The 25,884-nt window shown below is 37.5% G+C and overlaps 6 protein-coding genes across 8 annotated transcripts in view; 5 read left to right on the forward strand and 1 right to left on the reverse strand.

Moving 5' to 3' along the window:
- LOC103861069 (potassium transporter 9) overlaps positions 1–25,884 on the forward strand; it is a 645,946-nt gene that overhangs the window by 10,635 nt on the left and 609,427 nt on the right. The window lies entirely within an intron of this gene.
- On the forward strand, positions 1,875–3,586 carry LOC103861070 (potassium transporter 9). Its single transcript, XM_033287399.1, has 6 exons — positions 1,875–2,021; positions 2,087–2,312; positions 2,394–2,639; positions 2,923–2,973; positions 3,043–3,171; positions 3,498–3,586. The coding sequence occupies exons 1-6, from the start codon at positions 1,875–1,877 to the stop codon at positions 3,584–3,586; spliced, it is 888 nt and encodes a 295-aa protein (XP_033143290.1).
- On the forward strand, positions 6,828–8,760 carry LOC117132631 (potassium transporter 9-like). The gene is made up of 3 exons (XM_033287400.1): positions 6,828–7,065; positions 7,654–8,176; positions 8,253–8,760. The coding sequence occupies exons 1-3, from the start codon at positions 6,828–6,830 to the stop codon at positions 8,758–8,760; spliced, it is 1,269 nt and encodes a 422-aa protein (XP_033143291.1).
- On the forward strand, positions 17,314–17,727 carry LOC103861185 (uncharacterized protein At4g15970). The gene has a single exon (XM_009138887.1). It carries the CDS (start codon positions 17,314–17,316, stop codon positions 17,725–17,727), a length of 414 nt encoding a protein of 137 aa, XP_009137135.1.
- Positions 21,343–23,420, forward strand: LOC103861072 (protein OSB2, chloroplastic). 2 transcript variants are annotated; one of them, XM_033286857.1, is made up of 7 exons: positions 21,343–21,816; positions 21,927–22,065; positions 22,260–22,422; positions 22,582–22,691; positions 22,792–22,939; positions 23,041–23,105; positions 23,194–23,420. In XM_033286857.1, the coding sequence occupies exons 1-7, from the start codon at positions 21,482–21,484 to the stop codon at positions 23,320–23,322; spliced, it is 1,089 nt and encodes a 362-aa protein (XP_033142748.1). In that variant the 5' UTR covers positions 21,343–21,481; the 3' UTR covers positions 23,323–23,420. The 2 variants fall into 2 exon arrangements, with proteins under 2 accessions (XP_033142748.1, XP_009137032.1); XM_009138784.3 differs by having other exon boundaries at positions 21,350–21,843.
- On the reverse strand, positions 23,450–25,692 carry LOC103861071 (multiple organellar RNA editing factor 1, mitochondrial). 2 transcript variants are annotated; one of them, XM_009138783.3, is made up of 5 exons: positions 25,274–25,692; positions 24,572–24,669; positions 24,416–24,481; positions 23,760–24,331; positions 23,450–23,674 (listed from the first exon to the last, which is right to left on the reverse strand). In XM_009138783.3, the coding sequence occupies exons 1-5, from the start codon at positions 25,633–25,635 to the stop codon at positions 23,651–23,653; spliced, it is 1,122 nt and encodes a 373-aa protein (XP_009137031.1). In that variant the 5' UTR covers positions 25,636–25,692; the 3' UTR covers positions 23,450–23,650. The 2 variants fall into 2 exon arrangements, with proteins under 2 accessions (XP_009137031.1, XP_033142747.1); XM_033286856.1 differs by having other exon boundaries at positions 23,456–23,665; positions 25,274–25,638.

Raw genomic sequence — 25,884 nt, forward strand, 5'->3', positions numbered from 1 at the left:
ATATTCCAACATATTCAAAAGTGAAATTTACATGATTGAATAATATTTTTCTTGAGGTATATGCTGAAATGATGCAAGAACTAATACGACAGCAAAAGTGACACAAATTGTAGCAAAATAATGTAAATTGTAACAGATTTTTTCAAGAAAAATATGTACGTACTAGGGAAGGGTGTATTCAATAGAATGGAACATGGTGGCTTGTAAGTATTACTATTTGATGTATCTTGTAGTTTTACTATTTGATGTATCTTGTAAATATTTTTACATTTGTATACATTCTCTTGTGTACATTTATTTCACTCATTATATAGATGGTTGGTTTAAATAATATCCATCGCACCCATCAATGAAATATGTGATTCAGTTTATAATACTGTTTCAAATGGTTTTAAATGTTGAAAATTATCAACTAAAAAAATAACAAATAAATTTGCAATGGTGTAGATCGGTATTGTTGTATGTTGGAAAGTTTACACTTTTGTGTACATGTGAATATCATTACATTAATGTACACATGGATATCGTTTCAATGGTGTACACAGAAGATATCATTACAAAGGTGTAGAGATGGATTTAGTCTCTACAGCCACCATGTTCCATTCTATAGTCTCCACACACAACATGCTTCACAAGATCCCTAGGACAATTTCAAATATACTATATGCTCAGCATCTCTCCGGGATCCCTAACATACTTGGATGACTTCAAAACAACTCAGCCCTCCACGATCACGAGTTGCAAGATGGTCTCCACTTTTATCAAACTCAATGGCATGAACCCAGCAGCTGTTCCATATCTTTGGTGCCTTCAAGCACATTCCTAACCAGCAGAAAGTACTCTAACGATGAGTAACAGTTATTCCTCTTACTCGGGAACTGGTCCGTCGTAAATAAACCTGTCGGTAACCTCTCATTCCCACTTATCAACATCTAATATACGCTTTAGTTGAAACACAAAAACAGATCCAATTAAAAAACACAAAACTCACAGTCGTCTTTTTCTTTCCCTGCTCGCTTCCTCCTCTCTGTCATTGTTGACTTCGTCTCAATTCACCGTCAAACCTCCGTCGTAAGTAACTTCCTTCGCCGTATTCTATCCCGGCACCAAAAATTAGGTTTAGTTGATAAAGATGGTAAATTAGATTAGTTTCATTTTTATACGGATCCAATGTCCATTTATTACCCGTCCTAAATTTTTTCTCCCATACACCAATAGGATTCTTATATTTTTGAAATTCAAATCCACTAACCAATCTAAGCAGAGAGAATTGGTCTTTTACTGAAATATTTATGTTTGGTTTCGGTTTTGAGAGCAGAAAAAAGTTTTTCCCGTCTAAAAATGTGTCAATAGCACAATGTGCTTTTTGCTGTAATAAAAACACATAAAGTGTTTATTTGTGTTATAAATTCTATAAATAAAGAGGTGACAAAAAAAGAAAAGAAAAGATATTTCACGTGCGGCGTGTCAGGACTCAGGTTAGTGAAAGCAAGACAAAAAGAAAATAAACAACCATTTCCACACGGTGTCATAAGTTATGATTTCTCCAGCAATAAAATTTATATTTTTGAACTCTATAGTTTCTTCGTCGTATGACACAGTCACAAATCAAATTATATGCCAATATTTGAAAAACGAGATAAGTATATACCAAAACAGAAAAACTCACAAAAATTCTTATAAAAAGGGAGTGTCGTTTTCTTCACAAGTTTGAGGTTCGTTTCAGTTGTAGCCTGTGTCCAATTCCATGACAGAACCAGAGTTTGACCAGTCATTAGTTCCTCTGTAATAACTCGACTATCTTCTTATACTCAGGTCCAAACGAAGAAAAGTTTCAACTTTGGTCTTAAATTTTTTTTCTTCAGATTACAAAAATGGCGGGAAGGGTAGAAGCTTCTCTTACAGAAGGAGAAAGCACCATTGAAGAAAGAGACAGAGAAGCTATGAGGGAATTTGAGGAGGGACTCGATCAACCCATGGACGAAGAAGCTAATATGCTCAAGAATATGAACAAAGAAAAGGTATCTACTTACTCTGTTTCAGTTTCATATAGGAGTTTAGGTTTTTAATTTTGCGTTTTCATCAGGGCTTGTCGATGTTGATGCTACTGAGACTATCATTCCAAAGTTTAGGGATAGTTTATGGCGATCTAGGGACTTCTCCATTGTATGTGTTCTACAATACATTCCCTAATGGAATTGATGATAGTGAAGATGTGATTGGAGCTCTTTCTTTGATCATTTACTCTCTTCTGCTTATACCTCTCATCAAGTATGTGTTAATTGTATGCAAAGCTAATGATAACGGTCAAGGTAAGCTACAATATTACCCGAGCTTGATCGATGTTTTGTAGTCAACCAGTTTAGTTTATATTGATGAATGTTTGTAAGCAGGTGGGACTTTAGCTATATACTCATTGCTTTGTAGACATGCTAACGTGAATCTCATCCCGAATCAGCAACGCAGCGATGAGGATCTGAGTACTTATAGTCGAACTTTAGTAGCTGAAGGGTCCTTTGCTGCCAAAACAAAGAAATGGTTGGAGAGTAGACATTCAAAGAAGAGATCCCTTCTTGTCATTGTTCTTTTAGGGACATGTATGATGATAGGTGATAGTATCTTAACCCCAGCCATCTCTGGTAACTAGTTTCTTACCCTTTCTTTCTTCTTTAGCATGACATATGTTTACTCAAACTTTTCCGCTAATGTTTAAGAAATCGTTAGGTGGTACTTAAGCCTTTTATAGAAGATTAGTGTATAGGCAGATGCCTACGTGCCGACTAAACAAAATTTAAAAAAAAAAACTTGTTGTAAAAAATCATTTCGTATGACTGATTTGTTGTCTAGACCGGCGCCTAGGCGACGATTAAACGATTTTTAGAACACTGTTTTCATCTTATAAAACCGTCTTTGTTTTTACAGTTCTTTCAGCTACTGGTGGAATCAAGGTCAACAATCCAAAGATGAGCAGCGGTAACATGTAAAGTTCAAGTTTCTGGTCGGTTTAGTTTTTGATCACTTGTTATGATCCTTTTTTTGCAGACATCGCCGTGTTTGTGTCTGTTGTCATTTTAATTGGACTGTTCAGTATGCAACACTATGGTACAGACAAGGTCGGATGGCTCTTTGCACCTATCGTTCTTATTTGGTTCCTCTTCATTGGAGCCACTGGTATATACAACATCTGCAAACACGACCCAAGCGTTTTAAAAGCGTTTTCACCAACATATATATACTTGTACTTCAAAAGACGAGGACAAGACGGCTGGATTTCTCTTGGTGGCACTCTTTTTTTTTTTTTTTTTTTTTTTTGAATTGAATGTTAAATTTAATTCAAAAAGAAAAGACCTTGTTACAACTATGTGTGACCATTTCTTAGTTTTTCTATACAAGTGTAGATAAAAACCAAAAAGAAACTAAAAGCTTTCCCTTCCACTCATCAAACCTCCTCATCCCTTATCAATCTTCTCCCTCTACCTAGCTCTCACTCCTACTAGGCAGCCAGCTCTCACTCCTACTGGATGTCCCACTCCTCATCGCATATCAACCTTCTAAAATCTACCTAGCTCTCACTCCTACTAGGTAGCCAGCTCTCACTCCTACTGGATGTCTAGCTCTCACTCCTACTAGACCTTCTCAATCAGACTTGTAAAAATGAAGATCAATCGCTCCATTACATCAAGTGCTTTAAACAATACTCCCCCCTTCTCATACCTTCTCAAATCCCTAATTAAGATTGTCTCGCACCGAACCAAATGGCCATTCCTCCTTCATACTCCCTATCCCCTCTTCTCCTAATCATTGTGAACATGTTCCTCATGTTTTTGTCTAGTCTCTGTACTAGTAGAGTTGCAGGAACAAAATCTTCACCATGCCTCCTTCTGTTTCGCTCTCTCCAAATCATATGTATAGTTGACTGAAACATATACCTCGTGATGAACATTTTAATCTTGCTCCAGTTAGAAGTCCTTGTAATTAGACTCATTAGTCTTTCCCAGTTCACAGTGTATTGATCTTCTAGCAGACCTTTCATAAGCGCTTCCCAAACTTGCATAGAATAAGTGCACTCAAAGAACAGATGGCTTAGGGTCTCCAAAGGCTCCTGACATAGAACACATGATGCGTCCACATTCACGTTCCAACGTTGCATTCGATCACCTGTAGACAATCTCCCATGCATTGCAATCCAAGTGATAAAGCAGTATTTTGGCGTCGCATGCTTGAACCATACAGCAGGATACCAGGAACAGATAGGATGCGTTTCTCTTATACTTAGCCATGTTTCCTTTGTAGAGAATGTCTTCTTATACTTTCCCTTTTCATTCTTCCACAATGAAAGATCTTCCTCCTGCACCCAGTTCTCTTTAAATCTCTGTATCTCCATCTCAATTCTGTTAAAAATTTCAACTCGGTGGTGCTTCCTTCTGTGGTTCCGACTATCCTCTACTTTCGCATGAATTGGAATACCAATGTCAAAACAGCTACCTTCCCTTACCATATCCTTCAGACATCCCAAGGGGGTCCACTTCTCATGCCAGAACGATGTGTTTCTACCATTATGCACCTCCACTCTGTAGAATTGTTTTGCCTTCTCTCGACAGTGAAGAATCTTTCTCCACATCCACGAACCACTTTGTGTATTATCTTTGATCGTCCAGATTGAGCCTTTCCTGATTAGATAAAGCTTAATCCAGCTAACCCAAAGTGAACTGGCCGAAAGGATCCTCCAAATTAATTTAAGACAACACACCTGATTCACTTCTTTGAGTGGTCGTAGACCTAAGCCACCTTCTTGTTTCGTCTTACAGACTTCCTCCCACGATATCTTTGCTTTCCTTCCATTCATCTCTGGCCCAGACCACAAAAAAGCTGAACATAATCTCTCTATCTCCTTAAGACAACCACTCGGGAGTTTAAACGCTGCCATCCAGAAATTTGAGAGGCTTCGTATGACAGAGTTTATGAGCTGCAATCTTCCAGCAAAAGAAAGAAATCTTCCTGTCCAAGACCCCATCTTTTTCTTGATTTTTTCTACCAATGGAAGAAAATCCGTAACCGTCATATTCTTAGTTAGCAGGGGTAGGCCAAGGTAGCGGACTGGTAACTTTCCTGTATCAAAAGGGAACTGCCTTAAGATCTCCTCTTCTCTCTGATTTACTCCGGCCATGAATATAACAGATTTCTCCATACTGATCTTCAGCCCACTCATCTTGTCAAACTCTTCAAAGACCTTAAGTATCCCTTCTATCGAGTTTCTTGTTCCATCCGCAAATATCATCAGATCATCCGCAAAACATAAATGAGTAAGCACGATGTTTTTACACCTCGGGTGATAACCAATTTTCCCTTCCGCAGCTGCCTTATCCAACAACTTCGACAATACATTCATACATATCACAAATAGGTAAGGGGATAGAGAGCAACCTTGTCTTAAACCTCTCCTACTCTGGAAATAACCTGCAAGCTCCCCGTTTACTTGCACTGAGAACGAAGCTGAAGTTATACACAGCGAGATCCAGCTTATAAATTTTTCCGGTAATCCTAGAGCTGTCAGCGTGTTGATCAAAAACGGCCATTGCACGGAGTCAAATGCCTTGGATATATCAATCTGCATTGCGCATCTAGGTGAGATATCATCCTTATGATAGTCTTTGACTAATTCCGTAGCTAGCAAGACATTCTCCATTAGCAAACGCTCTTTAATGAATGCAGACTGATTAAGAGTTATACACTTAGGCAGGACACTCTTCAATCTATTTGCAATGATCTTAGAGATTACCTTATATAGCACATTGCAGCATGAAATTGGCATGTAGTCTTTCATCATCTTTGCTTCTTCTTTCTTAGGAATGAGTGCCAAAATTGTAGAATTCAAACCCTTCGGTAGAAATCCCTTGACAAAGAAAGATTGAATTGCCATGATTACATCTCCTCCAATAACTGCCCAAGCCTCCTTGAAAAATTCTGTTGTGAACCCATCTGGTCCTGGGGACTTGCTTCCTGGCATCTTAAATAAAACTTCCTTTATTTCTGCCCCTGTGACTTCTCTAACCAGCTTGGAACAGTCCTCTTCACTACACTGAAACCCCAGAAGCTCTGTTAGTCTATTTGTTGTAGCTCCCTCAAACTCCACTGGTTGCAATCTCATAAACTCGGCGAAAAAATTCACAGCTTCTTCTTGAATCTCTTCTTCTGTATTGGCTATTGATCCATCAACACGTAGAATTTCATGAATAGCATTCCTTACTTCCCGAATTTTTGCTGCACTATGGAAGAACTTGTTATTCCCATCCCCAACATCCAGCCAATGAACCTTGGATCTTTGTTTAAGAAGTTCTTCTTCAAGTTCTGCTAATCTGTGCCATCTAATCATCGCTTCACTTTCAGCCCTTATCCTAGCTGCAGTTGGATTCTTCTCAGCATAACAGGTAAAACTAGCTTCAAAGAGATTCTTTTTAGAGCTATCTCTAAAATGTTTCTATTAAGGACAAAGTCTCACATCGGAAGTTGGAAACTATCTTAAAATGTCTCCTCTTTAAAATTGTAGGCACAGAGGCACTATACGCAGACATTTCTTATTTTCCTTTACAAGCGATACAACTAGCTTTTACATTTTTTGTATTCCCTTGTCTTCTACTAGCATACTGTGGACAAGCCGCGTATCTTGTGAACCACAAGGAACATTATCAAGATGCCTTTTATGCATCTATCCCTGGTTTGTTCAAAACCTGTTTTCAAAATATCTACTAGTCTTGACGTCATTAGTGTGCTTTTACAGAACACTGAATCTCTCTTTTGCTTTTACCACAGAGAGTGTATATTGGCCAATGTTTATAGCAGCGACTGGAGCTGCAATCGTTGGGAGCCAAGCTACCATATCAGGGACTTATTCATTAATCAAACAAGCTGTGTCTCATGGGTGTTTTCCTCCAGTTAAAATTGTTAACACTTCTAAGAAGTTTCTTGCTCAGATCTATTGCCCTGATATTAACTGGATACTCATGATTGGTTGCATCGCCGTCACTGCTAGTTTCAAGAACCAGATCGATATCGGAAATGCATACGGTAAGAATTAAGTTAGATGATTTTCCAACCTAAAACTAACTAGTAGTGTTATCTAACCCATATCTCTTATATATATTTAAGATTTGTTTAAACTTAGGATGTGAAATTTTGTCCTTAATTCACCTCTTAGAGATTATGGCTCTTCGACCACTAATCTCAGAATATGTGTGGAACGATTAATGGACAAACTTTGGGCATGATCGATTGGGTTCGATAGTACTGATTGGAATTTCATACCATATAAGTTAGATGAGCTTCTAATGGTAAAACCAATTAGTGATAAGTAAGATTGGATCATCTCTTTTAATATATTAAATAGGACCCCTTCAAACTTCATGTATGACTTTCAATGATACGCATCCTTGAGGTAATAGCTCTTTGATCATTAATCTTGGAATGTTTCAGAAATGATTGATGGATCAACTTCCAACCGAAAACTATTTTGTAATAAATGGAAGGGTTCCTTTCAAAATTTCGATGTGTGACTTTGTCACTAACTTAATAGTAAGATGTACATGACTAGAGGTCAGCATTTAGGTTAGATTTTGAGCATTCCTCTTACTGTTTTTGTATATTGGTGAATGTTAGGGACTGCGGTTGTGATCGTGATGCTTGTGACCACATTACTGATGGTCCTGACCATGCTTGTCGTGTGGCGGTGCCACTGGATCCTTGTCCTTATATTCGCCCTTCTCTCGCTCGTGGTGGAACTGTCATATTTTTCGGCTGTGCTCTTAAAGATTAATGAAGGAGGCTGGGTTCCGCTCATCATAGCAGCATTCTCTCTTTTGGTAATGTTTGTTTGGAATTACGTAACAGTCAAGAAGTATGAGTTTGAAGTGCACAGTAGAGTTTCCATGAGTTGGATCCTCGGTCTCGGTCCCAGCCTTGGGCTTGTACGTGTCCCCGGGATCGGGTTGGTCCACACTGAACTAGCGAGTGGTGTCCCTCACATCTTCTCTCATTTCATCACTAACCTTCCCGCAATTCACTCTGTCGTAGTCTTTGTCTGCGTCAAGAACCTTCTGGTATACACCGTCCCTGAAGAAGAGAGGTTTCTTGTCAAAAGAATCGGACCAAAGACATTCCGAATGTTTCGGTGCGTAGCCAGGTACTGTCCTTTCTTCTTATCTGTTCTTTAGACAAGATTTTTAAGACCGTTTAAATAACTAATACCGTTGTTATAGGTATGGTTACAAAGATCTACACAGGAAAGACGACAGATTCGAAGACAAACTGTTCGAGAACCTCTTCTCGTTCATCCAAAACGAGACAATGATGGAGTCAGATTCAAACTATAGCAACAGCGTGTATCCCGTCAACTATACACAAGAGTCCAGAGATGAATTGATCAGTAACAACAATAACAACCACGATAGCATCGATAACAACATGGTTATGTTCTCATCGATGGTGGACTACATGGACACTATGAGTTTCAGTCAGAACATCACGGTGGAGGAGGAGGAGGAGGAGGAGGATGAGTTGGAGTTTCTAAAGACATGTAAAGAGTCAGGGGTTGTTCATATCATGGGGAACACTGTGGTGAAAGCAAGAAAAGGATCATTGCTTCCAAAGAAGATAGCCATTGATTATGTTTATGCGTTTCTTGCTAAGATTTGTAGGGAGAATAGTGCTATCTTGCATGTTCCTCATGAAACCCTTTTGAACGTTGGGCAAGTCTATTATCTTTAGCCTTCTTCAACATTTGTAAACCAACTGCAGATAAAGGGTAATAAAAGATGCCGATTACAAGACTAGACCATAGCAATTGTTATGGTCTTGGTCACGTTCTTCTTTATCGAGATGAATCTTATTGCGTGTATTAGAAGTCCTGACTCAATCCCAAGAACCAACATTCAATAGATGGCTAGATTGGAATTATGGACTTGCTCTGACAATCTCGTGTGAGAAAGAAAATTTATAGTTAACAGTTTCTGGCATCAAACGAGCATCGGTATGGTCATAGACTTCAATTCGCTGGCGGAAAATTAAAGCCGGACAACTTTACAAATGAAAGCATTGGCCCTAGTATTAAAGACGAATGTTAATAACTTAATATACCTAATTATTTTTTGCTCTATACTAAATACCTAGCTAACTTGAGTATAAATTGATTTTCGTCCGTAGATCAAAATTCGTTTTTGTTTTATGAGTGTTTTGTTGTGTACTTGAAACGAAATAAGTAGGGTCGGAGCTCTTTTCCAGACTTTTCCTTACACTAACAGGTAAGCGTGTGTTAACTTCGGACCAAAGTGGAAATGTAATTACTTGGTGCTCTGATTTTTCCCGAGCTCTTTTTCTTCTTTGATGTTTTCCCTTTTTGTAAGTTGACGTGAGATGGTTTTTCTCTTCACATATACTTTTGCTTTTTGGGGATTTCTTGATGGCGATATTTGAACGGCTTAATTACAAAATTTATTGTCCTGGTTGTAATGGATTTTTTGGAAAAATCACAACTTATACGTCCATGCTAGGCTGACGATAGACTCACGGAATCCTCTTACCACTCTCCATTTATTAAGCATAACAAATTTGATCCCACATTGACAATTCTTAACAAGTATTAGAATCCAAAATAGATGTTTATCATTAGTTTGGTAGAGCATATCCTATAAAAATAAAAAAAGAGAAGTTTGGTGGTGTAAGCCAAATATTTGTATTATTAGCCAGTAAGCTATCAACTTCATACCCTGGTCAAATCATTGTTCGTATTATGAATTACTTGACTCGTTAACTTAATTTGATTAATAAACGGAATAGTACAATACATGACGGCATCCACGACTAAGTGAAATAACGTGACCAAGACAAATATCAAAAGACACGTGTTGTGAACATAATGGAAGAAGCGGTCCACTAATTAATGTGCACCAATTTCAACAAAACAAATAAAATAAAAACCATTTTGATGACCAAAAACATTTTACAAAAGTAAAAAACAACCCCTGATCTTTGTTTTTGTTGTTGCCAGTCCCTTATGTTTAATCGGCTTTATGGTATTTGTCTGATGTAAGTATTAAATATCATAACCAAAGTATTATTTTCCCCTATAATGTTGAAGACTCAAAACAAAGGAGAAGGACTAGTTGAATGCAACTATGCAAGGTTTGAAGTAAGATTAAAAGGAAGGGACTTTCGATCGGTTCGATGTTGTGATCTCACTCAGTCTAAGGCATATACTTTGTTGATGAAATAGAGGCTTTTCAAGTTTGATAATATCGTTGCAAACAAAAAGTTTGATGATATTATATACTATATATTTTTTAATACAAATAAAGAGTATAAGATATTTCAGTGCCCGTTTCTCATCCACCAAATCATCCCTCTCTGGGATTATTCATATTTCTCTCTGATTTTTTATTTTGGTAAAAATGTTAAGTTTGATTGTTTATTGTTCCACACTTTGTCCCATCATCTGATTAGTAGTATAATAGCAAAATTCACAATTTAAAATCCAAACAACGATTCATAAAAAAAAGACCCTGACATAAATAAATGCATTCTGTAATAAAATAAAATAAAACGACGCCCTTTATAAGAACCGACAAAATAAACAGAGAAGAAAAGTGAGAAACGCTTGAAACCTTCTCAAGAACACATGAATTCTCCCTCTTCTTCTTCCTCCTCCCCTAGTTCCCCTTCAAAGTTTCTTGATTTGGGATCTGTGTTCGGACAAAAAGAAGTGAAGAAAATCTTGGTCTTGTTTCTCGGCTTAACTGCTTCATGTCTACTTCTTTACAAAACAGCTTATCCTCTTCCTCAAGAGCTCGATGTCAACAATCTCACTTCTTCTCGTCCTTTGCTCGATCACTCCTCTTCGTCTTCTCCACAAAGAGTAAGCTGTTAATACTTAATACCAATGCATATGCCTCAATCTGTGCTCTGTCTGAAATGGGTTTGCTCTTCTTCTTCTTTTTGGAATCTTTAATGAGAAACTTGTTTCTTTCAGAGGCCAAAGTCAATCAGTTTTAGGGAAGTTCTCGAGAATGCATCGACAGAGAATCGAACAGTTATCGTAACTACGTTGAATCAAGCATGGGCAGAGCCAAATTCTCTGTTCGATTTATTTCTTGAAAGCTTTCGTATTGGACAAGGAACACAGAAGCTACTTCAACATGTGGTTGTTGTTTGCTTGGATCCCAAGGCATTTGATCGGTGCTCACAACTTCACCCTAATTGCTACTATTTAGAAACCTCAGGAACTGATTTCTCCGGCGAGAAACTTTTTGCTACTCCTGATTACCTCAAAATGATGTGGAGGAGAATCGAGCTCCTCACACAAGTGCTTGAAATGGGATTTAACTTCATCTTCACGGTACTCATCTTCATCACCCATGTCTTTGTTCTTTACAAATCTTTTGGATCAATCTATCTGTATATAACTTACGGTCGTCTTACATGATGTGCTTTACATTTGCATTTGCATAGGACCCATATAAAAGTTAACATAAATTATCTATATTTTCAATTCCAAGGTTTTAAAAAAATTAGTTACACATAATGTATTGTCTGAATTTAATACATTACATTGAACAAGGCCCTACGCAGTTAAAAAAAATATCACAGCTTTTTTTTTTTGTAACACAGCTAATATTACATCTACCTAACTAATGCATGGTAGTCCATCAATAATTGAAGAGTTCACAGTAAATAATTTAAAAGCAAAATTATTGTCCAAGTGTGTGAATTTTAGAAAAATAAAGTACAACCATATGTGTGAATAATAAATGCTACATTTGATATAAGAAATTCAATTAAACAAAACGATGTTAACTTTGAAAATCTCCTATTTATATATTTAGGATGCAGATATAATGTGGCTTAGAGATCCATTTCCTCGGCTATATCTGATAGGTACCATCAAGCTTACGTACGCAGGAAGAAGAGCAGAGGAAGTTTAAATGAAGGTGACGTGGAGGGAGTCGTTGAGAGTTTAAAAGAGTTGGGCGAACCTTCTGAACCTTTCAGAGGCTTTGCAGTTACGGATGAGATTCAAGACTGAAGATCAGCTTATATAGAGAATTCAATTCCTTTATTCATTTTATGCTTTGATGTTGTAAGTTCTTAGACGATATGAGTCTAGAGCTCTCGATCGCCATGAGATCGATGGATTGAACTTGTATTCGTTATGAGAGTACTTGTTTAGTTCATACCTCAGAGTGTAAACGTTTCTGGAGATTTATAATACAAGAGTTCGAGTTCGTTGAGTTACGAGTATCAAGACTCTATCATTGGTGCGGTGAAAAGTTCGGATACGGCGGTGACGATGGCGACGATACCTCCGACGTTGCGAGCGGGTGAAGAAGAGGATTTTGACGATGTAGAGGCGGAGTGGAAAGCGCAGGTTTACGAGCTGGCGCAGAGCGTGACTCGATTGACGAAGGAACATACGGTTACGAATTCAACGGTGGATTCACTTCAAACGACGATGAAGGAGCTCAATTCTTCGGTTCAAGCGATGATGAAATCGATTGGGAAGATGCCGTTCCGAGAGAGTCCTCCACCGTCGGAATCTTTACGACAACCGTCTCAGGTATATCCTTCTTTATCGGAACGAGACGGAAGTTTCCCGCTAGGTTATCGATCTGAGGGATTGAATTTAGCGAGTCGTGAATCTATGTTAAAAAAAGTGGAGATGCCTTGTTGTGATGGTTCTGGTGTTTCTGAGTGGATTGGAGATATTGAGTATTTTTATGCTCTTGGGAGATACAGTGATGAGGCAAAGATGGATTTAGTTCCATTGTGCTTACAAGGAGCATTAAAGAAGTGGTATGGTTGGGTGAGACGTCGAGGGGGTTTTCGGAGTTGGAATGATTTTAAACAGAGATTGTTGATCAGGTTTTCAGAATCAATTGACGATGAACCAGAGACAAGGTTATTTGCTTTGAAGCAGACTGGATCAATAACGGAGTATGTATCTGCGTTTGAAACATTGTCAGCTCAAGTTCCGGGATTATCTGATCATTTGCTTGAACGAATCTTCTATAATGGTTTGAGCACTGAGATGAAAGAAGTTATAAGGATAAAGGATCCTCAAGGGTTACAAAATTACATCTCAGCGGTGTTGCGGATGGAGACGAGTATGTTTTGCAAAGTGGTTAGCAATGCGTCTTCTTCAGCAAACAATACTCAACGACGTCAATATTCAAATGAGAAGCAGACAACAATGGCGTCGAAATGGCAATCTAATGATAAGCACAAAGGGGAGACCTTGCCGCTTAAGGACAATTCGAGTCAGGGTCAAGCTTCTCAAAGACCACGCCAGAAACATTCCGATGCCGAGTTGGATGCGATGAGGAGGGCAAAGATTTGTTTCAAATGTAAAGCTCCATGGTCTCGTGCTCATGCTGACGTCTGTCCTAACAAAGAATTGCGTATCTTATCTTTACTAAATGGTTGGGAAGTTGAAGTTTTAGATCAAGAAGAAGAGATACTTCTTTGTGACGACATTAAACAAGGACAAGAGTTGATGACTTTATCATACAATTCTTTTCTTGGGATTTCTTCTCCAAAGACAACTAAGATGCAAGGGAGAATTAATCAGAAGGAGGTAATTGTCATGCTCGATAGTGGAGCATCCCACAACTTCATTTCACCATCAGTTGTGAAGAGGCTACATTTGAAAGTTTCTGCTGATTGTGGCCTAGATGTGTTGTTAGGGAATGGAGTAACTGTCAACGCATTGGGAGTATGCCGCGCAGTTACTTTTGTTCTACACGATACTGACTTCACATCAGACTTTATCTCCTTAGAACTGGGAAGTGTTGATGTCATTTTGGGTGTTCAGTGGCTGGAAACCTTGGGTAGATGTGAAGTTGATTGGAAGCAGCAGGAACTCACTTTCATCTACCGAGGGGAGAGAATTACTTTGTTGGGAGATCAGGAGTTACACAACAGTAAATTCTCTCTCAAGTCATTGGCTCCTAATCGCTCTAGTGGATTACCTGGAAGGGAAGTGCAGTTTTCTGCTACAGCAATGACATCCTTAGTACCAGATATAATTGAAGAACTCCCAGCGGTTTTGGATCGTTATGCAGACATTTTTGCTTTACCGGTGGGCTTACCTCCCATTCGTGGGCAGGAGCACGCAATTACATTGGTTCCAGGCGTGTCTGCAGTTTCGGTTCAACCATACCGTTATCCTCATGCTCGAAAGGTAGAGATGGAAAGGATGGTCAAAGAAATGTTGGATTCAGGAATTATCAGACCAAGTATCAGTCCATTCTCTAGTCCTGTGCTCTTAGTCAAGAAAAAAGATGGTGGTGTACGTTTTTGTGTTGACTACAGAGCAGTTAATAGGGCTACCGTTCCAAACAAGTATCCAATACCTGTGATTGATCAGTTATTAGATGAATTACATGGCGCTTGTTTGTTTTCCAAGTTGGATCTCAGATCAGGTTACCATCAAATCCGCATGAGGGAGGAAGATATAAACAAAACAGCTTTTCGTACTGTGGAAGGTCACTATGAGTTCTTAGTCATGCCTTTCGGCTTGACTAATGCTCCTGCGACTTTTCAGGCATTAATGAATAAGATCTTCAAACCATTCCTCCGGGACTTTGTGTTGGTTTTCTTTGATGACATCTTGGTGTATAGTAAATCAGTAAGCCTTCACCTTCAACACTTGGAGTTGGTTCTGCAAGTTCTTAGAGACCAAAAGCTATTTGCGAATCGGAAGAAATGTTCATTTGGTGTCTCTCAGGTGGAGTATTTGGGGCATATTATTTCTCAAGCTGGCGTAGGTACAGACAGTCAGAAGACAGCTGCGATGAGTAACTGGCCAACACCGAAGTCTGTTAAGCAACTGCGTGGCTTTCTGGGGTTGACAGGGTATTATCGCAAATTCGTGAAGGATTATGGGATTATAGCTCGATCACTGACTTCGTTGCTGAAGAAAGAAATGTTCTTGTGGTCTGATGAAGCGCAAAGGGCTTTTGAGCGCCTGAAGCTTGCAATGACTAACGCTCCTGTTCTTGCCTTACCTGATTTTACTAAAGTGTTTGTAGTGGAGACTGATGCTTCCGGGTTTGGTGTGGGGGCTGTTTTAATGCAAGATAAGCAACCAATTGCTTATTTTAGCCATGCGTTAACGGAGAGAGAACAGAGTAAACCGGCGTATGAGAGGGAACTTATGGCAATTGTCATGGCAGTAAGGAAGTGGAAACATTATCTTTTGGGCAAGAAGTTTCAGGTTCATACAGATCAGCGAAGCATTAAGTTTTTACTGGAACAGAAAGAAGTTAATATGGAATATCATCGGTGGTTGACTCGTCTGTTGGGATTTGATTTTGAGATTTTTTACAAGCCTGGGTGTGAGAATAAAGCAGCAGATGGTTTATCAAGGTGTATGTCGGTTTCTTCCTTATTATTGGCATTAACTGTTCCTCGGATCATTCAGTGGGAGGATTTGTATCGTGAGATTGCAGAGGATGTGTCTATTCAGAGTATAATTTCGCAGTTGACATCGAAGAAGTTGGTTTCAAAGAAGTTGACGGTGATTGAGGGGAGATTATGGTCGAAACAGAGGTTGGTGATACCAAAGACATCTCGGTTTATTGATTTGATTCTTCATGAGTGTCATGATGCTAAGATTGGTGGGCATTCGGGTGTGGTAAAGACACTAAAGCGTATTCAGAATTCTTTTACTTGGAAAGGAATTAAGAAGCAAGTTCAGACTTATGTTGCTGAGTGTGAGGTATGTCAAACTCATAAATATTCGACTCTTTCTCCTGCGGGGCTACTACAACCTTTGCCTGTACCAAACCGGATTTGGGAAGATATCAACATGGATTTTATCGAGGGATTACCCACGTCTGGTGGAGTGAATGTTATCTTGGTGGTGGTCGATCGTTTAAGTAAAGGAGCTCATTTTATTGGGTTAAAACATCCTTTTACTTCTGCGGATGTTGCACGGAAATTTGTTGAAGAGATTGTGCGTCTGCATGGTTTTCCAAGCAGTATTGTTTCGGATAGAGATCGTTTGTTTCTGAGTAACTTTTGGCGGGATTGTTTTAAGCTGGCGGGGACGAGTCTAAAGTTCAGCACTGCCTTTCACCCGCAGACCGATGGTCAAACAGAGGTTCTTAATCGTTGTTTAGAGACTTACTTGCGTTGTTACGCCTCGACTCATCCGAAGACATGGTCTCAGTTTCTGTGTTGGGCAGAATATTGGTATAATACTTCGTTTCATTCATCTCTGAAGGCAACTCCTTTTAAAGTGATGTACGGTCGCGATCCGCCTGCATTGGTGATGTTTGAACATGGCTCGACTAAGAATTTTGATTTGGAGGAGTCTTTATTACAAAGGGATGCGCTATTGCAGTACTTGAAGGATTGCCTATTACGAGCTCAGGAGTTAATGAAGCGTCAGGCCGATAAGCATCGACGTCAGGTGGAACTTGCCGTAGGGGATATGGTGTATCTCAAGCTTCGGCCGTATCGTCAGCAGTCGGTATCTCGTCGTTTTTGTCAGAAGTTGGCAGCCAAATTTTATGGGCCCTACAAAATACTTGAGAGGATTGGCAATGCTGCATACAAACTGGAATTGCCGGTGGGGTCTCGCATCCACCCAGTGTTTCATATCTCACAGATTAAAAAGGCTTTGGGGGATCATGTGGTCGTTTCTTCTTTACCTCCGGTTTGCTTGGGAGAGAAGTTTGATGAATTGTTTCCTTTGGATGTTTTGGCTAAACGTTTTGATGTGAAGGGTCGTTTGGAGTTATTGGTGCATTGGAAGGACAGACCTTCGACGGATGATTCTTGGATGTCTTCAAGGGAGTTTGTAGCACGTTTTCCTTCTTACAAGCTTGAGGGCAAGCTTGGTTTCGATGGGCGAGGTATTGATAGGTACCATCAAGCTTACGTACGCAGGAAGAAGAGCAGAGGAAGTTTAAATGAAGGTGACGTGGAGGGAGTCGTTGAGAGTTTAAAAGAGTTGGGCGAACCTTCTGAACCTTTCAGAGGCTTTGCAGTTACGGATGAGATTCAAGACTGAAGATCAGCTTATATAGAGAATTCAATTCCTTTATTCATTTTATGCTTTGATGTTGTAAGTTCTTAGACGATATGAGTCTAGAGCTCTCGATCGCCATGAGATCGATGGATTGAACTTGTATTCGTTATGAGAGTACTTGTTTAGTTCATACCTCAGAGTGTAAACGTTTCTGGAGATTTATAATACAAGAGTTCGAGTTCGTTGAGTTACGAGTATCAAGACTCTATCAATATCCAGATGGGGATTTTCAGATGGCGTGTGATCGATTCTTCGGTGATCCTTATGACTCAGACAATTGGGTAAACGGAGGCTTCACTTACGTGAAATCAAACCACAGAAGCATTGAGTTCTACAAGTTTTGGTACAAATCTCGTCTAGATTATCCAGAGTTACATGACCAAGATGTGTTCAACAAGATCAAACACGAGGCTATAGTCTCAGAGATTGGGATCCAGATGAGATTCTTTGACACGGTTTACTTTGGTGGGTTTTGTCAGACGAGCAGAGACATAAACTTGGTGTGTACGATGCATGCTAATTGTTGTATTGGATTAGAGAAGAAGCTTCATGATCTTAATCTCGTTCTTGATGACTGGAGAAAGTATTTGTCTTTATCTGAACAAGTTAAGAATATGACTTGGAGTGTTCCTATGAAGTGTTTATGAATTGTAAAGACTCAAATTCAGCTGAAGGGGGAGGGGTGGACTTTATTGTTTAAAGAATAAAACTGTGAAAATGGATAATTGTGTTGAAAGAAATTATCTTTCTTTTCGTAGTTGGTCAAAGCTATATTCAAGTCAAGAATCAAATCAAGTATAGTTAGAGTTTTTTTTAGGTTCACCCCTAACATCCTACTATATAAAAGCTACTAATTTTGAGGCTTCTTAGGAGTGCCACATAGGATAAAATATTCTCCACCAATCAAACTGCCACGTCATCGCGAATGTTTAGATGATGGGTCTCGAACCATCCAAACCCATCAAAATAATCAGCCCATTGTATAACTTATAGCTTCTTTTTCTTTAGTCTACTTACCTTAGACGTCTCCAGCGACTCCAAATCTGTTCGTCTACCCAACTTCACCGGTGTAACTCCTACGACTACAACAATGGCACTTCAATGCTCCATTATAACTCATGAAGTGAAGACTCTTTGTACCTCTCCACATCCCTCCTTTCAATCTCTTGCCCAGTTCCTTAAATTTGTTTTGTCACAAAAAGTTAGTGCATGAGATACTTTTTGAAATTCAAATAATACTAGGTGTTTTTCTGCACCATGTGCAAAGATAAATTTTTTAAAAGTTAAATTATATTTAAAATGAAATTTATTAATATTATATATTTTATTATTTTTGACTAATATATTTAATATAAAGTTAACTATTTTTGAGACTATAATGTTTGCTATTGTGATCAACACCTTTTTACAGTACATCTGTTTGTATCTTCTCTTATTAGTCATCTTCCTGTTCTTTTTTTCTTTTTGGTAAAATGATTAAAAAAAAGACTGAAGCTAAAATTAATCTTTTTGTTCTTGATCATTCACGTTATCTTCAAAGTTAATAACATGGCCAACGTAAATGATCAAAGTTGAGATTTCAGCTTTTTTGATTTTTACTATTCTAATGTTTCAATATAATTTGAATATTCTCTTTGTTTTATAATATAATGATTTAAAAGTATTTTTTGTTTCACTATATAAATTGTTTTTATATTTCAATGTAACTTTATATTTATTAGATATTGTGTAGCCAATTAAACTATGTAAATTACTATATTAAATAACAGTTTTCTAAAGTAATAACTTTTAAATATTACATATTTTAACTAAAATTGATTACATTTTGAAACAGATAGAGTAATGTATAAACTAACTCTATATAGATATGAGGACAAAATTGTAAAGTGGTCTCATCTTGAATTTCTCTCATTCTGAGCATTCCTAATTGGAAGGAAATAATCAACATCTAATTTTATGTTACTCTCAATATATTAGAAATAGTCAAACCGTAAACCAATTAAGGATGATGTAAGAAGGACATAAAGATGTATTTCCAGTTATCACAAATATAGAATCAATTGACAACAACTTAATTATGTCCAGCGTAGGACAACATAGAAGAGTTTCCATACCTTCTAATATTATAATATCTCACTGTATTATTGGTTAAATCAGTTTTCTCTAGCACAAATATTCACTCCATTCTTAGAGTTTAAGCTTTTCTATCTGATGATATTAGTAGTTTGATCCCAAAAAAAAAAAAGAAACGGTCGAATTGTACATTATAATTGGAGAAAGAAAACAAACAAAAATCAACCGAAGACTTTTAAGGTATATGAAACAAAAAATAGAAATATCAATTCTCTGCATTTAAAGAATAATGCAATAATATTGTAAAAATACAAAATAAAACAAAAAAAATACACAGAAAGAAAGATTTAGTAAAATAAAATCATAATATAATTTCCATAATTGATAGTGCTCAGCTACACTAAAAAGTCTAAATTTACAACATACACAGTTTTATTTACATCTTGAAACTTATTATCTAATTAAAATGATTCTAAAAAAAGTGCCACCACGAAGAGTTAAAAAATAAACTAAAAAATATAATACATAACGTTAAAAATACATTATCACTGATCACTAAAAAATCATGTTAGTAGTAATAAAAATGAAATGACAACACATTTATTAAAACCATATAACGACACGCAATAAGGTGTTATTAAATATACAAATTACAAATTAAATATGCTCAACGCAAACACACATAAAAATGAGACATCATATTTGGATATATTTAAATAATTTTAAATATATTATATTCTTGATAATTTTAAAATTACTTAAAAAGAAACTAAATTATTAAAAAAGTAATATACAAATAAAACTAAAGCAATATTTTGTAACGTTAAAATAATAAATGAATAAAAAAATAGTATGTTAATAAGATAGATTTTAGATTTTAAAGACTTCTAATTCATGTAATATTACAAAATTCAAAATATGTTTATTACAATTAATATTTTATATTAGATATATTAAAATAATATTCTAGATCGATATTCAATTATCAGTTTTCAACTATTATACGTAAAACAATATTATTAATACCGTTTTTTTAAAGGAGGTTTAATATTTTAAGTAGATTATTGGAGTACTTTTTCTTTTCGTAAATTTATTCGAGATGAGATTCCGATCTTTTAAACTAAGATAATTTGTGTTGTATTCATAATTATATATTTTTTACATAACTCTAAAATCTTGGACTTGATTCTTCATATTTTATTAGTTAATTGTGTTACATATAATATAAATATTTACTTCAAACGAAAAATAAAAAAAATCAAATTTAAAAATTAGTTATATATAATTTAATATAGAAAAATTTACATACAAATAAAAATGATAAATGTAACAAATTTAAATATATTATCCGCGCGTAGCGCGGCGAAAGGATCTAGTAAATACATAATAGCCAATAAAAATTTGCCAACTCATATAATGTTTCTAAAATAAAATATAAATATAAATAAATAGTAGTAATTGTCCAATTTTTTTAACTTTATTAAGGGCGTCAGAAAAACCATAAACCATAAATCCTAAATATTAAACACTAAATCTTTGAGTAAACTCTAAACTCTTTAAATTCTGGAATAATATTTGAAATTTATTTTTTAACTTTTTGATCCTTCAGTCAACTTCTCATTGTCTCCAACATTGTTTTCGTTAGTTGCAGATAAAAGGAAATATATGAAAATTTATGTTCCTCTATGCCAAGCTTGCAACATTGGAGACTGGAGATCAGCTGAAGGTTTCATCAACAAAAATCCTGAGATTCTCAAAAGAACCAGTTATCCACATTCAAGTAACCACTATTCAATAACACTATATTTAAAGATTTTTTAAAAATTCAAGTTTAAATGACTTTAAACTTTTCATTTCAATACAAATCACTAAATCAGCTCAAATTCCTAATTGAATTCATCCATTGAATGAATTGTTAAATTGAACCATAGGAGGGATAGTTGTTATTCATAATTTAATAGGAAAATTTTCAAAATTTTGAGAAATTCATACTAAAATCTTTTGAGAGATGATCAAAATTGTAGTATCTTGTAACAGTTTTTTATATATATATAAAAAAAAAAGGAGACCGGAAACAAAAATGGTTTAATTAATTAATTATTAAAATAACCAAGCCAATTAAAACATTGAAGATTCATATAACTTAGCCCAAAATGAAGAAGTATAAGGCCCAAATAACTAAGATACACAGTGACACTACTACTCCGCGCCAACTAAACGACAGTAATCATCACTCTATCCATCCATCATCCATCCCTCTCCTCTCCTCTCTCTCTTCAATTTTGTTTCCTTAAACCCTTCTTCAGAAATTAGGGTTTCTATGAAAAGATGAATCTGATCTCCAAATCCTTGACGAGAATCGAATGCTCCCCGCTTTTCCATCCCCAAATCCCATCCGGGAATCGAATCACCCCTCAGCGAATCCGTTTCCACCCCGCCGCCGCCGCCGCTGTCTCCGGGAGCGGCGGAAAGAAACAAAGAGCCAAGGCGCCTCCGGAGATGGTGACGGCGAAGAAGGAGAAGGAACCGGGTCGGCCAAATGAGGTAGCTTACGAGAAGGAAGCAGCGAATTGGGTGAATCTGATTGGGTTTGTGGATCAGCCGGTTCAGTTCGAAGCTTCTTCCGACGGAAAGTTCTGGGCAGGCACTGTTATCTCTCAGAGGTCTGCTTCAGGTTCCTCTGCTTTCTGGTACTTCCTTCCTCCAAACGCATTTGCTTGGTGTGATTATGATATTTTTAAAAAGAAAGGATGTGACTTTGGTTGGTTGTTAGGATTCCGATAATTTTCGAAGGTGATTTAGCGAAAACAGCAGATCGTTATATAAGTAAAGACGATCTTATCCATGTTTCTGGCAAGCTTTTTATTGATTCCCCTCCTCCAAATATGACTTATGCTCAATCCAATGTCCAGGTTAGCATCAACAACACTGTCTTGTTAAAGATTTCAATGTTTGAATGACATGAGAGGAGGCTTTGTAACTTGTGAAAAGACTACAATGTTACCGCATTTTCTCTTTCAGTTTTGTTTGCTTGTTTTCCCTTTGAATCTGTTTGTTTCTGGTTCTACAGAATCTTTGTAACCTGAGGTGGTTTTGCTGACAACAGGTATTGGTACAGAATCTTAGCTTTGTGCAGCCTGCTTCTCCGCCTTTGGTTATATCATCATCATCTAAAAAGGAAGAAAACGGCGTTAGGAAGCGGCCTGCTTCACCGCCTGTGGTTGTAGGATCATCTGAAAAGGGAGAAAGTGACATTAAGAAACAGCCTGGTATATCTCATATCAACTCTTATTCAATGTCATGGTACAAAACCCATTTTTTTCTTATATCCATATAGGTGTGAGCAAGGCTCTTAGGAAGCTTAGTTTTTTTTTGTATCTCTTGTAATCTCTGTCTAATGGTTTGATCAATTTTTTTTGACTCTCTAGCTAGAGCTAAGAAGAATATAGTTATGGATGAAGCTTCTGATTCTTGGAATCACCTCATTGAAAATCCTAAAGACTGGTGGGATCATCGTGAAAATAAAGCCAATGGATTGGTAAGTCGCCCATATGCTTGACAACTTATTCCCGTTGTTTTGATATGGTGTTTACTAAATTTTCTAATAGTTTTTGACTTCTCTGTTTTTCCTTGCATAGGTAAAACCAAGGCATCCTGATTTCAAAAGCAAAGACAGCAGTCTCTCACTGTGGCTCAATAAGGCTCCTGCTTGGGTTTTGCCGAAACTCCAAGGACTTGAGTTTGATGTTCTTGTCCCTAAAGGTAGAGGAGTGAAACAACTCAAAGGTAAAGTTCCGATTGTTTTCCATGTTTAAGATGTGTGCATTTATGTGGTATTTGTTCATTATGTTTCTCTGAACCAAAACCTGAGCCGAAATGGTGTGTAGGAGAAGAATCATGGAAAGAGTTGGTTGAGAATCCTGATAAATGGTGGGACAATAGAATTGACAAGGTAGTACATATTGTGTTTGCTCAATTTTGTCTGATCAATCTTTTGAATATCGACTATTTATCACAATATCCTTGTTGTTTGTGTGTAGAGAAACGCAAAAGCTCCTGATTTCAAACACAAGGAGACAGGTGAAGCACTTTGGCTAAATGAGTCTCCAACTTGGGTGTTATCAAAACTGCCACCAGTCAAGACGAGACAAGAAATCACCGTCTCGTAGCCTTATTAGAAACGTTATCGCCTTGTAAAGAGCTCCAAGTGTTTACAGAATTAATCATTTTTTCAATCTCTAGTTACGCATCAGAGTTGCTTTGAATCTTTCGTCACTATACTGGATACAAAATAGCTTAACGGAAATGATTAAAAATCTCAAGTAAAATAGGCAGGCTGAATTTTAAAAGAATGATTTGCAAAAATGTTTGATGCAACCAAACAACGTAGAAAGATGACTAACAAAACTATGTACTCTACAACTTAATAAAAAGTGTTGCTCTGATTGTTCCCTCCTGATTCAGCTCATTCCACAGCAGCAGGCATCATGCCTCTGTCTAGTATCTTCTCCCCTGTGGCAACTGAAAATATTGACTAGATCAGCAACAAATATGTGAAAAATGGAGTGCACTTAAATGCAAGATTCATTTACGGTCAAGAACTTACTTGGTCAGAACCCTGTTGGCCTACTGGATTATTGTTGTTCCAGTCTCCAGCAGCATTCCTCTGACCAGCCTGTGGAATTGTTTGATTCACCTCTTGTCCAGGTCCAGCATATCCCTGACCATATCCAAGATTGGGATTTCTAGCTCCGGGTGCAGGACCATAGTTTCCATTCATAGGTCCTCCTTGGTTGTAACCTCCTTGTGGTCCTTGGCTATAGTTACCAGGTCCCCCTTGACCGTAACCACCTGGTGGTCCTTGGAATGGAGGCACCGGAGATCCCTGGCCTTGATTGTAACCTGCCTGATATGGAGGTGGTGGAGATCGGGGCGGTCCTTGGTTGTAACCTCCCTGAAATGGTGGAGGGGGAGCTTGAGTTCCTTGTCCTGGAGGACCACCACCATAGCCTCCTCCACCACCTTGCATTGGCGGTTGCTGACCATAATTTGGGTTTCTTTGGAAATTTTGAGGACCGCCTTGACGGTCAGATCTCTGATTGAACCTATCACGGGTTCTTCTGTTAGCCTGAATTGGTGGCGGCCTGTGTGTGATAACTCCATTCTCATATTTATCTCCTGAAGAAAAACAAGAAAATATTAAAAAACAATTGTAGAGTTGCAAGAATCAGCATGGGAAGGTTCTGCAAAAACCCTGCTCACCTCCATACGCTTTGTTCACGGGATCAATGTATGAATCTGGCAACACGAACACAACTCCGGGTAGATCTGTTAACATGCCAAAACAAGTGAGAAATCTAGTGAGAAATAGCTTCTTCGAAAGGAAAAGAAAAAAACAAGGCTATCAGAACTACACACCCTTGAACTTTTCGGATTCTTGTTCAGTCATGATAGCTTGAAACCCTTGGTATGTTGTTGTGCTACAGGCATACATCTTCTTCTTGGCCTCTTCCAAGCTGACTCAACCACAAACCACCCAAAGAAAGACAAAAAAAAAAAAAAAAGTAAATGTAAGCTAATGTCAGTCTTGTTTAGCTTCGAACAAAAAGCATCAGTAAAACATCCCCAGCAGAGACAAACCTATCTAATGTACTCCATATCCTAAATGAGTAAAGGAACAGAGACACAAACAAATACAAATAGATGTGTAATAAAAGAAAGCAAAATTTCAAAGACCCAGACTTTGAAACTCCATGTAGTAAGAAACACAAAGCTTGCAGATTGTCTTAGTGTCCAACTAAGTAAAACATCCCCACAAGAGACAAAACCCAATCTAACGCATTTCATATCCTAAATAATCAATAGGAACAGAGACCACAAAACGCACACACATACAAACTGATCTGTAATAAAAAAATCGACATAAGCTGATCTCTTGTCTTAGTTACGAACTAAAGCATCAGTAAAACATCCACATCAGACACAAACCCATATAATGCATTCCATATACAACATGATCAAAGGAACAGTGACCACGAAAGTACAAACACATACAAACTGATCGTGTAATAAAAGAACATAAAATTTCAAAAGACACAAAAGACTTCTGTAATAACGAACCTGATACCAAGCCCAGCGGCGCAAGTTTGCTCGTAGGTAGAGACCATTTCTTCAGGAGACAAAGGATTATCCTTGGGGAAGTCCATGGTGATGAGCCAGTGATTGAAATCGCATCCTTCGAATAAAACAGTGTCTTCCGTGATCTCATCGCCTTCTTTGTAGAGCTTGTACTGCCTCGTCGAAAACAGCCTCACCGGAGCTCGAGTAGTTGTTACTTCCGTTAAACGCGCTAAAACGGATCTCTGTACCAAAGGGGAATCCGCTGTTGGAGAAACGGAAGATGTAGATATAGAGACTGATCGGTTAAGAGATGAACTTGCTGTGAGTAACGCTCGCCGGAGACGGTGAGATATCATCGCCATCGCTTGCCGGGGAAATGTTGAAAGACGAGTGACGTAACTAGGGCTTTGTGGGGTTTTACGATAAATTAATAAATAGTAATTACCTTTAAGGTCCTTATAGTTAAGATTCTTTTCAGATACACCCCCTATGTTTTAATTGAAATTAATCCAAAAATATTATTGGGCCAAAAAACTTACCTCTTGATGGGCTTTAAGCGCGAAGCAAAAGAGGTTATAAACGCTGTCGTTTTGAAAGTTCGCTGACAACGA

The sequence above is a fragment of the Brassica rapa genome, chromosome A03 (assembly GCF_000309985.2).
Source record: "Brassica rapa cultivar Chiifu-401-42 chromosome A03, CAAS_Brap_v3.01, whole genome shotgun sequence".
Lineage (NCBI taxonomy): Eukaryota > Viridiplantae > Streptophyta > Magnoliopsida > Brassicales > Brassicaceae > Brassica > Brassica rapa.

Coding starts and splice junctions, on each gene's coding strand:
- LOC103861072 (XM_009138784.3), top strand. CDS start 21,482: ATGAATCTGATCTCCAAATCCTTGACGAGAATCGAATGCTCCCCGCTT. Junction 22,066..22,259: donor ATGCTCAATCCAATGTCCAG/GTTAGCATCAAC, acceptor TGCTGACAACAG/GTATTGGTACAGAATCTTAG. Junction 22,940..23,040: donor AGGAGTGAAACAACTCAAAG/GTAAAGTTCCGA, acceptor AATGGTGTGTAG/GAGAAGAATCATGGAAAGAG.
- LOC103861070 (XM_033287399.1), top strand. CDS start 1,875: ATGGCGGGAAGGGTAGAAGCTTCTCTTACAGAAGGAGAAAGCACCATT. Junction 2,022..2,086: donor AGAATATGAACAAAGAAAAG/GTATCTACTTAC, acceptor CGTTTTCATCAG/GGCTTGTCGATGTTGATGCT. Junction 2,974..3,042: donor CAATCCAAAGATGAGCAGCG/GTAACATGTAAA, acceptor CTTTTTTTGCAG/ACATCGCCGTGTTTGTGTCT.
- LOC103861071 (XM_009138783.3), bottom strand. CDS start 25,635: ATGGCGATGATATCTCACCGTCTCCGGCGAGCGTTACTCACAGCAAGT. Junction 24,670..25,273: donor GCCGCTGGGCTTGGTATCAG/GTTCGTTATTAC, acceptor TGGTTGAGTCAG/CTTGGAAGAGGCCAAGAAGA. Junction 23,675..23,759: donor GCCAACAGGGTTCTGACCAA/GTAAGTTCTTGA, acceptor CAATATTTTCAG/TTGCCACAGGGGAGAAGATA.
- LOC117132631 (XM_033287400.1), top strand. CDS start 6,828: ATGTTTATAGCAGCGACTGGAGCTGCAATCGTTGGGAGCCAAGCTACC. Junction 7,066..7,653: donor CGATATCGGAAATGCATACG/GTAAGAATTAAG, acceptor GGTGAATGTTAG/GGACTGCGGTTGTGATCGTG. Junction 8,177..8,252: donor ATGTTTCGGTGCGTAGCCAG/GTACTGTCCTTT, acceptor CCGTTGTTATAG/GTATGGTTACAAAGATCTAC.
- LOC103861185 (XM_009138887.1), top strand. CDS start 17,314: ATGGCGTGTGATCGATTCTTCGGTGATCCTTATGACTCAGACAATTGG.